The 14267-nt window shown below is 27.4% G+C and overlaps 1 protein-coding gene across 1 annotated transcript; it reads left to right on the top strand.

Moving 5' to 3' along the window:
* The first annotated feature begins 8136 nt into the window (after positions 1-8136).
* Positions 8137-9924, top strand: LOC137810194 (UDP-glycosyltransferase 72E1-like). The gene has a single exon (XM_068611345.1). It carries the CDS (start codon positions 8382-8384, stop codon positions 9825-9827), a length of 1446 nt encoding a protein of 481 aa, XP_068467446.1. The 5' UTR covers positions 8137-8381; the 3' UTR covers positions 9828-9924.
* The last annotated feature ends 4343 nt before the right edge of the window (positions 9925-14267 follow it).

Below are 14267 nucleotides of genomic sequence, written 5' to 3' on the forward strand. Positions count from 1 at the left end.
GACTTTGCCAGTCGAGAAACTAAAAAACAGGTTTGAAGATTCTCGGATCTATTTATCCTCTCTTTATTCTTCCGAAGAAGGAGGATCATTTGGGATTGATATCTTTTTTCATGTTTATTTCCTACTGTTCTCTGCACTGCAGGGAGGGAGACCTGTGGTCATATGAAAAATTGTTGTTGCAAAAGTTAGGGACCATAGATCTACAAATTATATCTCTATATCACAGCATCTCGTACTTTGTGTAATGTGCAAATCTTTTTGCATTGTTTTTGGGAGATATTTATCATCACATGATTTATTAGTCATATTTTTTAAATTTGAATTTGATATTCTGCAGCATTTGTCGTATCTCATGATTCAGAGATAATGAAGTTATATTTGTCAATGTGACTAATTTCTTCTATTATAATTCTTCAACTCGGAAATATTATTAATATAACATGAAATTTTAAAAATAAATCATGATTTTATACCATTTTTTTTTAATCAAAATTTATGAATCAAGGTAGGTGAAAGTACATGGTCGTTGTTGCTGTAAAATTGTCAGTTGGAGGTGAGCAAGGTAGGTCTTGTTGCTGTAAAAAATGTTAGTTGGAGGTGAACAACGAATGACTTGCTATGTAAGTAACTATTTGGTATATAATTGTGCATTAACTATGTTGTTGTTTTTTCTAAATAGAAATATTAAATTCTATAATTCTTTATTTATTTATTTATGTACAAAAGATGATGAGTATGTGAACTTTCTCCTCTAAAGTTTGGTATTTAGAACTCATTAAATTTGGGACTTGAATTTTGAATCTTGGTGACATAGCTAGCTTGAATGACAATGTTTTTATCAACCATTTTATTCTTAACTGCGGCAGCAGAAAGAAATGGTGTATAAAGATGAGAGTTTACTTTTCAGATGGTTTTGTAATAATTAAGGGTGAGTACAATAAGCATTTGAGAATCCCTTGAATCCTCACACTATTACATTATACTATCACATATTCATGTTCTTCTCACACTATAACATATACTATCAAATATTCATGTTCTTCTCACACTATACCACATATTCATGTTCTTGACACATTAATGGACAATGGCTAGAGTGGAGAAGAACATATCATGAAATATTAATGATATTTTTCTTCAACCCAATCTATTTGATTTGTTTATTATGAGTTTATCCTTGGAGAAGATCATAGGCTATCTAGAATGATTCCAACTAATTAGAAAAAAAAAACTAATTTATTTATGAAAGAATTTGATTTATTTTTTTATAATAAGTTTATATGCTTGTGTACTTTATATACTTTTTATATACTCAAAATATAATAATATGAATCAATTAAATATTAAATTAATTTGTACTTTTGTAACTTATTATTATATAACAAGTGAACTTGTCATTTTATCACTCCTTAACTGTATGCAATTTAACTTTTAATTATTACTGTGTTTCATATTATAAAAACTTTTACATTGTAAACTTTTTAATTTTTTTCTTATTTATGAAATTGTAGTTTTATACTTAACTTCTTTTTAATCATATTCTATTTTTGAAAATATTATGTCACGATTATGAATTTATAATACCTTATCCACGGGGAATGTGTCCTGTTTGAACCTGCTATCAGTTTGGTGTTGCTTTTTGACATATCACCTCATATTATTAATGATCAAATAATGAATATAGATGGAATAGAAGTATAATGATGTATGATGAGTTTTGTATAACCTGATGGTGTTTTAGCTAACAAACTGAGAAGTGCATGTCTCTTTCTCTAGTTTGGATTGTGGGAGAGTTAATAGCTTCAAGTTCAGAACCATCATCTTGCATTCCATCTCAAGTATGAAATCTCTGTATTGTTGTTTGGAATGCATGTAGTATGCCAGAATATATAAAACAAAAAAACATGACAAACATTTTCAATGTTTGCCTCACAAAATACATAGATAGCAGGGCACTCCATCCTTGTCTCTGCGTTTAGGAATTATGTTTCTACACAGTCGCAACAAAAATATGTTGATCTTAGGTGGTACTATCATATTATATAAGAATATCAATAAAATTTCATAAATGAAGGAACACATGTTTTAGTTATCAAATTGGAATTATCAATTTACATACATATATTCTTATATTGGTAATACACGTGAGCAGCATACAATAACATGGATTATTTTACAAATCACACACAACCCTCGTACTATACAAAACAACCTATGCACTTCATGGTGATAGATTTTTGTAATGAATACTAATTCATAAAAACAAGGAAATTCTAATGTCATATTTAAAAGAACAATTGATGATGAATTTATGCATGACCATAACAACCACACAATATGGACAGTGAATGAAAGCAAATATTTAGGTTTAAATACATTTTATACAAAAAAATTGTCTGTAGAAGAATGTGGGCCAACTTTTGCTAAACATGTGTTATGTTCAACTAATTTGGGCTACTGTGGGCTCTTCAACTACATAAAGCCAAACATGATCCAAAAAGAACTACGTATTGCACATGAATCTAATTTCAATTGGAAATCCTGAATCCAATTTTCTTAGTTCTTCTTTATTCTTCACATGTTGTATCATTGAAAATTAGCAACATCGAAGTGTTTTATTACTGTTAAAAATAAAAGGTAGGGTTTTGTTTCAAATTGGAAAACACACAGACGGACAAACTTCTTAGGTACTATGAGTTACAATATTCAACTTAAGTTGTCTTTCTACAAGAACCTCCTCCCATATAAACATAAAATCACATTGCTCTTTTTCAATTACATCAAAACATGAAACTACAACTTAAACATGTACAAGGGGCAACCATCAAATACTCTTTAAATAAACACTGAACAAAGGCAGATCCAAATATTTGTATAACTAAACCGGGAAAAAGGTGTAAAAGGTGGGTGTTTCTCATATTAAATACAAGAACCTAAAAACATTAATCACATATTAACATATATATGCACATATTTTTTTTATTGGTTATCTATTTTTTTTATATTATATTCATGTCAGACATGTGTAATCACAAAAATAACATAAAATTAAAAAAATATATAAAAAACCTAGACCAAGTCCATGTGAAAAAAATTAAAAACAAAATAAAAAAATAAAGAAACTCTTAAGAGTAGGTTAAGTAAACCCTAAAAAAAATTCTCTAATATGTAACTTTCAAAAACAACAAGAAATTATTGAATAAAAAAAATCTAATCATATGAACTCTCATTTGCATTTAACAAACAGTAATAAAATTATATGATAACACATCATTATCATTTTTTTTTTTGAATTATCTTTTTAAAAATTATTTTATTAGCTTTCACTTTAACTTGAGAACGGTCTTTTCTGAATATATATTGCATTTGCATTACATTACATGTATCACACCTTGTTGTTGAAGTGTAGAATTTGACATAAGTTTCTTGTGACGGTTAAGGAGTAAGAAAAATTTATATATTTATTGTGAAAGTTAAGGAGTAAAAAATATTATATAATCAGGAATATATATACATTATATATAATTAAAAATGTCGGTTTATTTATTTTTATATCAAATCTTTATTTATTATAAAAAAAATCCAATTTGTTTTTAATGAATCTTAGCTATAATATGCTTTTCAGCACTAATAATTAAAAAGGATGAAATTTCTTAAATAAAATAAATATTATTTTTACATTGTAAAATTTTGATTGATGAATTTTGATTCCTTTATATTAAACAATAATGCATTCATAATAGCCAATCGATTACTCCAACAAGAGTTAAAAATAAAAAAAGGGATCTGCTGCGTACTGTTCAACCAAAGAAACATTACTTTGTATAACCGTGTAGTTATTTGAATTAGCGTATGCAATTGTTATAACAAAACTTAATAAAATCGCATTCGTCTATCAACTATAATTATTATTATTATTGGTTGGAAATGCTTAATATATGGTAATCAGGAGAAGCAGTTGGAAATAGTGAAAGAAAAGAGAGAGAAGGGAAAAATTGATTAATTAATAATAATGTTAGAATATATAAATATATGTTATATATAACATATCATGTTATCCCACGTTTTCTGTTCCTTGTTGAGAATATCTTTCTCCATTAAAAAAAATAGTTCTTAAGAGTAAATGTAATCAGTTAGTTTGGTGAAATCATACACCCTGTCATATATTGTTAAAATAATATTTTCTGCAGTTCAGGGTACTATGTCCAAGAAAAAAAAGTTGGTATATATATATATATATTATCCACATAACTAATCAAATAATATTTTTAAATATTTATATTTATTTAAATTCAGGTGTTCTGGTGAAGATGAAGTTGGTAGGAATCTAGGTAATTTTTGAGTAGTTTTTCTTTAAGTTTTAGTGAATCAGCTTCCTAAAAATAAAGGGAAGTTCCATCTGAAAAAATATTTTGACAGCAAAAGATATTCTGACATTCAAGTTAGTAAGAACATAAATTTTTACGTTTAAGTTAATAAGAACATAAATCTATGTATGGAGTGGATAATCTAAGTTGAGAGTGATTATGTATTTATAATTATAAGTCTTTATAAACTTAGATTTTTTAATCACCTAACACGTCAGACCAATTAATACATAACCTACCAAATCTAGAACTGCGTAGGATGTAGAAAACTAGAACGGTGTAGGACGTAGGACGGTAGAGCGTATGATTAGAGTGAAATTTATTGTTATAGAGATGGGTTACTGTTATCACAGGATTTTGTATCAATTCCAATCAATCAATGTTTATTTAAATACTTAAGACATTAGAAATGAGAGGAAAGTGATCTAATTAAGTGTTTTTTTTTGTCTAAATTCTCATTCTACTCGCTTACCATACGGGTGAAGCACCTACCTATTCTCTTCCAATCATAATTACACATTAGTAATTGATAAGGTGTTCTTTATATAATGGTTTTAAACATTAACATTTGTGGGATATGTAAATTTAATAAATTTTTCAATGAGGTGTTTCACATATTAAATCTAGTTTATTCCTATTTTATTTTCTTTTAAATAAAATATATTTTAATACAATTTTCTCATTAATTTATCTTTTGTTTCTCTTTTATATAATATAAAGAATCTATCTTTTCACTCTAATTCAGTTCTCTCTATATAAATAAAGGTTTGAAGGAAATTTGATTATTGTTACAAGAAATATGTTAAAATAACTCAAATCTTATGTAATTAAGATTACCTATATCAAATAATAGATTAAATAAAATTCTCATAGTATACTTTAAGTATAAAATGATAGTAACACTTGATTATTAAATTTTGATAAATTAATTTGTACCTGAAAAATAAAATAAAGAATGATGTATATTATGTCCGAGCTCTTCCAATACATCTTCAGATCACTTGATTTCTCGTCTTCTTGATTTTTTCGATCTCTTAGTAGAGGTTGAGTATCTGCAAAGACACTTGATGCTTAAGTCAAATGTAAATAGGTTCAAGTTACAAGTTCAGAGTTTAAATATTTATTTCCCTTTTACTTTAGGAACATTCATTTTTTTTTTTATAGTTTTATCATTGGTCTTTTCATATGGAAGGGATTATTCTAGGTTCATACATGTCCAATATTCTCTTAATTGCGCTCTTCAAGAATAATCAGATTTTATCCGATTATTGTGATTGTGGTCGAGTGACCGATATGCCAAAAGGTCTGATAATAACATGATTATTTGATCGAAAGACTGAATTACTGTGAAATTAGATAATAACAGATTTCTTTAACAGAATGATTGACTTATGGACTCATCACCTCCCTTTACCACTAGTACATATCTCATTCTTTCTTGGATACATTGATACATGTTCAACCTTTTGCTTACAAGATTGAAGAAACATTTGGAAGACAATAATGTAATTTGGGTTCCAAAGATTTTGAGGAAAATGCTAACATTTTGTTTCAACTTCACACTTTTCACTCTCTTTAAATTTGTTAAAACATTTGGAACAGAATAGTCTACTGGGTTCCTTAGTTTTTGAGGAAAGGCTAGCGTTTTGTTTCAACCACAGTTTTCAATCACGTAATATTTTTTAAATCACAAAATATATTGGTCCCTTCATTCTTCATGAATCTTACTTGATTTTATAGTTTTTAATAAATTTCAATTATAAAACAAAAAGTGCTGTGATACATAACAAAAAAAAAATGTAAATTATGCATTAGCCATTAATACATAACAAAAACATTTATAAATAAGGATTAAAACTCAATTGGGCTATTAGGTCTTGTTGAATCTAATTCGTCGTTCGTACCATTAAAAGTTCAAGCTGGTATAAATAGGAAAACACTCAAAGTCTCCTTATAAAAAAATATAATCTAAATATTGTAAACTGATATCGGAGCTAAGTTAATATTAAAAAAAATTATTAAATAAAAACTAATTTTAAAAATAAAAAATAATTATTTTAATAATTAAAAAAATTATAGGTATATAAAATAGTTTTTATTATTAATAAAATTTATAAATTAGTTTCTAAATTAGTATTTAATTAACTATCAATATTTTAGTTATTAAATATCAATTTATAAATAAATTTATAAATTTTATTAATAATAAAAATTATTTTAAATATCAATAAATTTTTTAATCTTTAAATAATATAATAATTAATAATTTTTTATTTAATGATTATTTTATAATGTAAGTTACGTGAGAATGAATTTCTAAATTCCAAGTCACATATTCCGTGACTTGAAGTGCCTTGATCACGAAATCAAGAGATTGATTGAGTCTGTTACATAACAATTAATAACATCTCTTAGTTTTGACTCTAATCAGATTCAATTCAAATTCTTAGATATTTTTAAACTTAAATTTACTTTTTTTATTTTATTTCAAATTAAAATAATAATTCATATATATTTTAAATTTTATGCACCTCCCAGTAGCAGCTCCCTTCAATAAGAAAATCCACATATGTAATTAATTTCCAACAGTATCAGCAATCTAAGAAAATGAATATTAAGAAAAGATAAGTAGAATGAGGAATTAAGTAAAGTTGATTTTACTCCTAATTAAGGAATTAATAGTATCATGTATTAAAAAAAATATAAGCTACAATCATATGAAGCAATACGCACATTAATTAAATTAGAACACATTTTTGTATTCATCCGCATTCAAGTTCACTCAACTTTTTATTTTTACTTATATATATATATATATATATATATGCGTCTTTATTCTTAATGTATTTCCTTTTTTCAAAATATTTGTAATAAACTCTGAAAATATTTGGTTTTCAACTTTTATACAACTGTATATTTAAAAATAAATATAAACTGACATTTTTATAATTAAAAATTAGTTAAAGTGTAATTTTTCTATACTTTTTAGATTTTAATACTCACATTTTAATAAATTCGCAATCTTTTCAAAATTATAAATTATATTTAATGAATTAAATAATTTATTAAAGATGTCTTAAATGAATACGTCAAATCTAAAATTCAACCAAACTAAAATAATTACACAAAGCTAAAATTTTAATTAAAATTATTGTTTTTTAATTATAGAATTAAAATATTAAAAAAATTACCATATTTAAATTATTAAAAAATAAATTAGAAGTAAACGTTACTTATTTTGTATTATTTATGTCCGATTTTCATTTAAAACGTTATTTTTTTCAATAATTTTCAACTTATGCAGCATAGATGCTACGAACACTGACACTACACACGAACACGAAGATACTTATAACTTCTGAAATGTAAGACATGAGACAAAAATCTATATATTATATAATTATGAATTATATAAATTGAGAATAAAAATTTATGTATGTTTCAATTTTTTTTTATAGAGCAGAAAGATATTTTTTATGACTGGTTAAAAATATTTGTTTCTTATTTTATAATCATAGTAAAATTTTATACAATAAAATTAATTTTTTTATAAAATTAATGTTTTTTTTTAAAATTATATTAAAACGATGATAAAATTATAAAAAAATTAATAAATATTTTTTAAATTGGATATTTTACTTAGTGCGCCGTATAATTTTCAACCAAACTATAATATTCTTTAAAGAAAAATATCCTTTTCCACCGTATAAAACAAAACACTTATATTTTATAATATATTTTTAATAACATGCATTAATAGCTTATATTAAAATATATATATAAAAAAATAGGATCTTGGTACATTGATGTCCAAATCTTTTTTATATCCACTTAACAACCATGGTATACTAGAAATGTAGCAGTTTAAGAGAAAAGAAGATGAATGAATGTAATTTTGGTTATAAAGGAGGAAGTTAAAGCTGAAAAGAGGAGGTCGAAACCTTAAATCGATCGTAAGAGAGAGAGAGAGAGAGAGAGAGAGAGAGAGAGAGAGAGAGAGAGAGAGAGAGAGATATGGTAACATCAAAACCACATGCAGTTCTTCTGGCAAGTCCCGGCATGGGGCACATAATTCCCATGGTGGAGCTTGGCAAGCGCCTCCTCACACACCACTCCTTCCACGTCACCATCTTCATCGTCACCACCGATTCCATAACCACAACCTCTCAGATTCTCCAACAAACATCCAACCTTAGCTCCCTCAACATCGTCCATGTTCCTCCCATCGATGTCTCCCACAAACTACCACCCAATCCTCCCTTAGCAGTACGAATCGGGTTAACCATGCTCGACTCCCTTCCATTTCTACGCTCCTCCATCACATCCATCGATAACCTTCCTCCTCCTTCAGCTCTTATCGTTGACATGTTCGGTCTTCCAGCTTTGCCCATGGCACGTGACCTTTCCATGCTAACCTACGTTTACTTCGCCACCAGCGCCTGGTTCTCTGCTGTTACAGTTTATTTTTCCGTGTCGGACAAGAAAATTATGGAAACACACGCCGAAAGCCGCGAACCACTTTCGATTCCCGGCTGCGAACCGGTCCGGTTCGAGGACACGCTCGAACCGTTTTCATCTCCGGGAGGGGAGATGTACGAGGGTTACCTTGAAGCGGCAAAGCAGATCGTAGCCGCTGATGGAATTTTGATGAACACGTGGGAAGACCTTGAGCCCGCTGCGACGAAAGCCCTGAGAGAGAATGGGATTTTGGGACGGTTTACGAAGGGAGAGGTGTACGCTGTTGGACCCTTGGTGAGAAGCGCAGAGAAGAAACCGGAGGGTGGAAAGAAGGATGCGGTTTTGCAATGGCTGGACGGGCAACCGGATGAGTCGGTGATCTACGTGTCGTTCGGGAGCGGTGGGACAATGTCGGAGAACCAAATGAGGGAGGTAGCGTTGGGGTTGGAGCTGAGCCAGCAGAGGTTTGTTTGGGTGGTGCGGCCACCATGCGAAGGTGACGCGAGTGGCGCGTTTTTCGACGTGGCGAGTGGCGTTGACTATACAATGAGTTACTTACCAGAAGGGTTTGTGAAAAGGACGGAGGGGTTGGGGGTGGTGGTCTCGATGTGGGCCCCGCAGGCCGAGATCCTACAACATCCTGCGACGGGGGGTTTCGTAACGCACTGCGGTTGGAATTCTGTTTTGGAGAGCGTGGAGAATGGCGTTCCCATGGTGGCGTGGCCACTTTACGCTGAGCAGAAGATGAATGCTTTCATGCTGTCGGAGGAGCTTGGGGTGGCGGTGCGGACGGCGGAGAAGGATGGAGGAGTTGTGGGAAGGGAAGAGGTGGCGGAGGTGGTGAGAAGAGTGATGGTGGATAAAGAAGGTGTGGGGATGAGGAAGAAAGTGAAGGAGCTGAAACTGAGCGGAGAGAAAGCGTTGGGTATATTTGGTTCTTCTCATCATTCGCTTTCTCAAATGACCAAACACTGTGAACTTCATCTCCAAGCTTCTCATTGATGTCTTCACCCACCTCTTTTACTCTTCAATCCACTTTTCTTTTTCTTCTTCTTCCTCATCTTAATTACAACACTTTTTTTTCCTTATTTCCACCTTATTATTATTCTCTTAATTATCTTCTTCGCTTTACACTCTTTAATCTCTTTTTGCCTGTTAATGGCCATGTGACACCGTTTCACAATTATCGCAGTTTGGATTCAACATAAATACTACCTTATTAAGAAGGGTAATATATACACACAACCTAAATAACAAATAGATGTTTTATATAACATAAAAGATTGTATGATATAACTTTTATAGTTGTTAGAGTCTCGTTTCTATATTAAGAAAGTTATATTTTTACTCTCTTTTTATAGGTTTGTATAGTTGTGACATACTTTTACATTGCAACTCTTTATTACTATTATTTTAATAAAATAATTCACATTTTCTCTTATTTGTATTTAACAACTCTATATTAATAAATATTATTAAATTAAATTATTTAATTAAGATATAAATGTAAGGATGAGTAAAAAGTATGTAAGATGATAAATAGGTTGTCATTATTTTATATAATGGAAATTTTAGATTAATAATTTATTTTTGTGTGTTTTCTATTATGGTATGGATGGTGTGATAATCATATCTTAGACATAGTTCACTACAAGAAAATCATGAAATAGAAACTAAAAATAAATTAGTTGTTATAGTTACTAAATTAGTCATTATTTTAGATACTAAAAAAATGAGTTTCTAAATTAGTTTCTATTATTGTTAAATGGTTTCTAAATTAACCTCTAATTAGCAACCAATGTTTTGCTACTAAATTTAGAATTTAAATAATTGGTAGTTAAAACCTTAGTAGCTAATTAGATACCAATTTAAAAATTATATAACAATAATAGAAACTAATTTAAAAATCAAATTCTTTTTAGTATCTAAAATAGTCTTTAATTTAGTCATTGTAGCAACTAATTATTTTTTGTGATAAACATGTGAAAAAAAGTCTTTGAAAAAAATTAATTCGTAAGAGGTATATATATTTTTAACATTTAATGTTTAAATTGATATATATATATAGGTATATTTTATTTTAAATGTAAGATCAATTAAAAATTTGTATTTGTGTTCACTATTTTTATCTTTTTTCAAAGGTAATACATAGTAAATGCAAAATTATATTGTTGTAATTAAATTAAGAAACACGGTTTCCTTATCTAATATAAAAATGAATAAAATATTTATTATTATCTACCCTCTTTAATTTTGATATCCGCAAGAGAATCGATTGTGGGTCATTGTTTATGTCATTATTTATTAAAAGTCAAATATGTAAATAAGTATAAAAAATAGCCGCCTAAATTGTCTGCGTTTGATGCATTTTTTTTATCCTTGTGGTTCTATCAAAGTAGCTGTATTTGAGGAAGTAGTCAACGTTCACGATAAAACAAAGAATGATTACAATAGGCATAACAAAACCTTATTTTCCTAAACTAAAACATTAAGAGAAACTAATGGAGAAAACCCTCATATGATTCAAAAATTATTTCCAAAAATATTTAAAATTACGTTTAATCAGTTTTTTTTAATATTTCTAAAAATACTTTTTCAATTCTAAATCAATAAAATTAAAAAACAATTGAATAGGGTTAGAAGGGAGGTTAAAATCGAAGATACACATGATAGGAGGAAATTATATTTTGTTTTTCTTTACAAATTAAAAAGAGATTAATGAGGAGTTTTAATAAATTAGATTTAATATAATTCTGGACTTGTTGTTTTTTTCATTTTGCGTTTCTTTTTCATTATTTTGTTATATGAATTTTATGTTTGGGATTAAATATGTACAACAAAGACCTTTATTAAAGAAAAATCATAATATAATTGCAAGTGTTTGAACAATCCAACATGAGAACATAATATAGGAGTCAAGTATTAGAACAGAACACTTTCTTTCAAAATGCAAGATTTGAATGAAGAAAAGTTTACAATCTGATTTTGTTGAATAAATCACGTTTTCTTCATCTGCATTTTAGAAGAAGACTATGACAATCATTGTGCCCCACCTCAATTCATAAACTTTGTTCTCACAATTTTTATGTCATCAATTATTATATTTTGCATCAGATAATATTCATCCAAAAGAGTGGTATATTCTTTAGGATAATAATTCATTTTCACAATCAATTTTATAATCACATTATAAATTTTAATTCTATTATTTAACAACAATCGAATAGTTATCGAATGTCGTTGAAATAGGTTTTATGGTGTTTAAATTATGAAAAAGATTTAAAGGAGTGAATTATGAGTGATATGAGAGGAAAGTGAAGTTATTTGGATTGAGATATATTGAAATAAATTTGTGAGAAAAGTTTATTGCAGTTTCTGATTGATAGGATCATTGTGTAAAAAATTTAATTTTTAAAAAATGTAAAATATAAATTTACAAATTTATCATTATCTTTAAAAATATTTAAATAATAATAATAAAATAATTTATTTATTTATATATATAATTAATATTATATTATTATTAATATTATTATATAAAGAACTATATTTATTTTTATTAATAATATTATTAAAAAAATAAAATTAAGGGTAATTTTAATTTTTTATGATATTATGTAAATTTTTAATAATTATAAAATATATATTTAACTTTAGTTTCATCTTAAATCTTTGCATGTTTATATGAATCAAGTCTTTTTATCTCGATTTCTGAATTTTAATAATATTTTATTTATTGATTACAAGTGTTTATTGACCCAATATGATTAACATATATAATAATGATACGAAATCTTATCCAAATTTTAAAATTAACTCAATAATTTATTATAAGTAAAATTTAATAATTCTATAAATATACACACAAATCAAAATAAATGTACAAACAATATTTATTATCCTCACCCATTATATTTCAAATACAAACTTATACGTCATACTACTTTTTATAGATATTCCACCCTATAAAAATGAAATTTGTGTAATATTGCTGATTGGGAATATTCAGAAAGAAAAAGAGGAGCATTTCCCGACCCAAAAATATACACCTCGATATATTATATGTGAATGATCTCTTAAACAAGAGAGTTAATAACGTTATTAATAAATATCACATCGTAAATATCTCACAAATTGTGATTAGAGAAAAAAAAAGTTTTAAATTTCAATCAGAGGCTCTATCTGCATCTTGGATATGTAGAAACTTAGACTATAAGTAATCAAAATTAATATAACCGAGTTTTCTTTTATATAAAATAGTTTTACTATATCAAATTATTTGTAATTTTTTTATCATTTATATTTTAACAACTTTTATATTTTATACTCTCATTATTTAAAACTTTAATTGATGTTATATTAACGTATTGGAGTAAGTTACTTAACAAAATTGAAGTCTTAAATTTATTATTTTAACTATAACTCGTATTAGAAATGTCTTCACCAAGAACTACAATTGCAAATTTGCAACTGATGATTGAATATCAAAGCGGTTAAATTTGAATCTGATAAAATCATATCCTGAGTCAATAATTTGAATTTAGAGTGCATGAATGTGTAGCAGTTTCTAAGGACAAACTCAACTACTGTAATTAGTTCTTTTAGAACAATATTTATAATGATGAATAAATGTATCTGAAAAGTTAAATTAGAAGACATTGGGATGATGAATCAGCCTCTGGACAAGACAAAGCCATTAAATCAGACTGGGCCAATGCCATTAAATCAGACTGGGCCAATGACATTAAATTTAACTAGGCTAGTCACGTGCATCAACAAGTATCACAATTTCTTCAAAACTATGTTTCCCACACCTCAAGGCACCATACTTTGATGAGGAAAATGATACTTTGAAAATCTTTCAAAATTAAGGAAGTTTGGAATTAAATATAGCACGTGTCATGTATAAGAAAAATTAGAATTTGATGTTAAAGAAATAGTCATTCTCCAACTTGGAAATCAAGTTTTGTCATACAAGGTTTAATTAAACTATTAGTAATATGATTATTTAGAGTTTCAAGGTTAAATTAAACGATTAGTAGTATGATTATTTAGAGTTTCAAAATCTTTGGTTGTCTTCTCCTGTTATCATCATTTGTTGTTTGTGTTGTAATTTAGAATTAATGACATTTGTTAATTGAGTCTAGAGCCTCCACGATGTTTATAAGGTTTATGAAATCCAATCTCATCTGTTCAAAATAAAAATTGTTGATTTAATTATGTGAGACTAAATTTCATACCTAACACCACCACATGTAACATGAGAAATTAGAAAAATTAACTATTAATCGTATTCATAATAAACTAGATAAACCAATTTTAAATATGTTAAAAAAATGTTGTTATTATCAAAATAAAATTTATCATTCTCCAGATAAACAATAAAATGTTATTTCTTGTAATATTTATTTACTACTTTATTTAAATTTGTTTACATAATTT

This window comes from Phaseolus vulgaris, chromosome 2 (genome assembly GCF_000499845.2).
Source record: "Phaseolus vulgaris cultivar G19833 chromosome 2, P. vulgaris v2.0, whole genome shotgun sequence".
Lineage (NCBI taxonomy): Eukaryota > Viridiplantae > Streptophyta > Magnoliopsida > Fabales > Fabaceae > Phaseolus > Phaseolus vulgaris.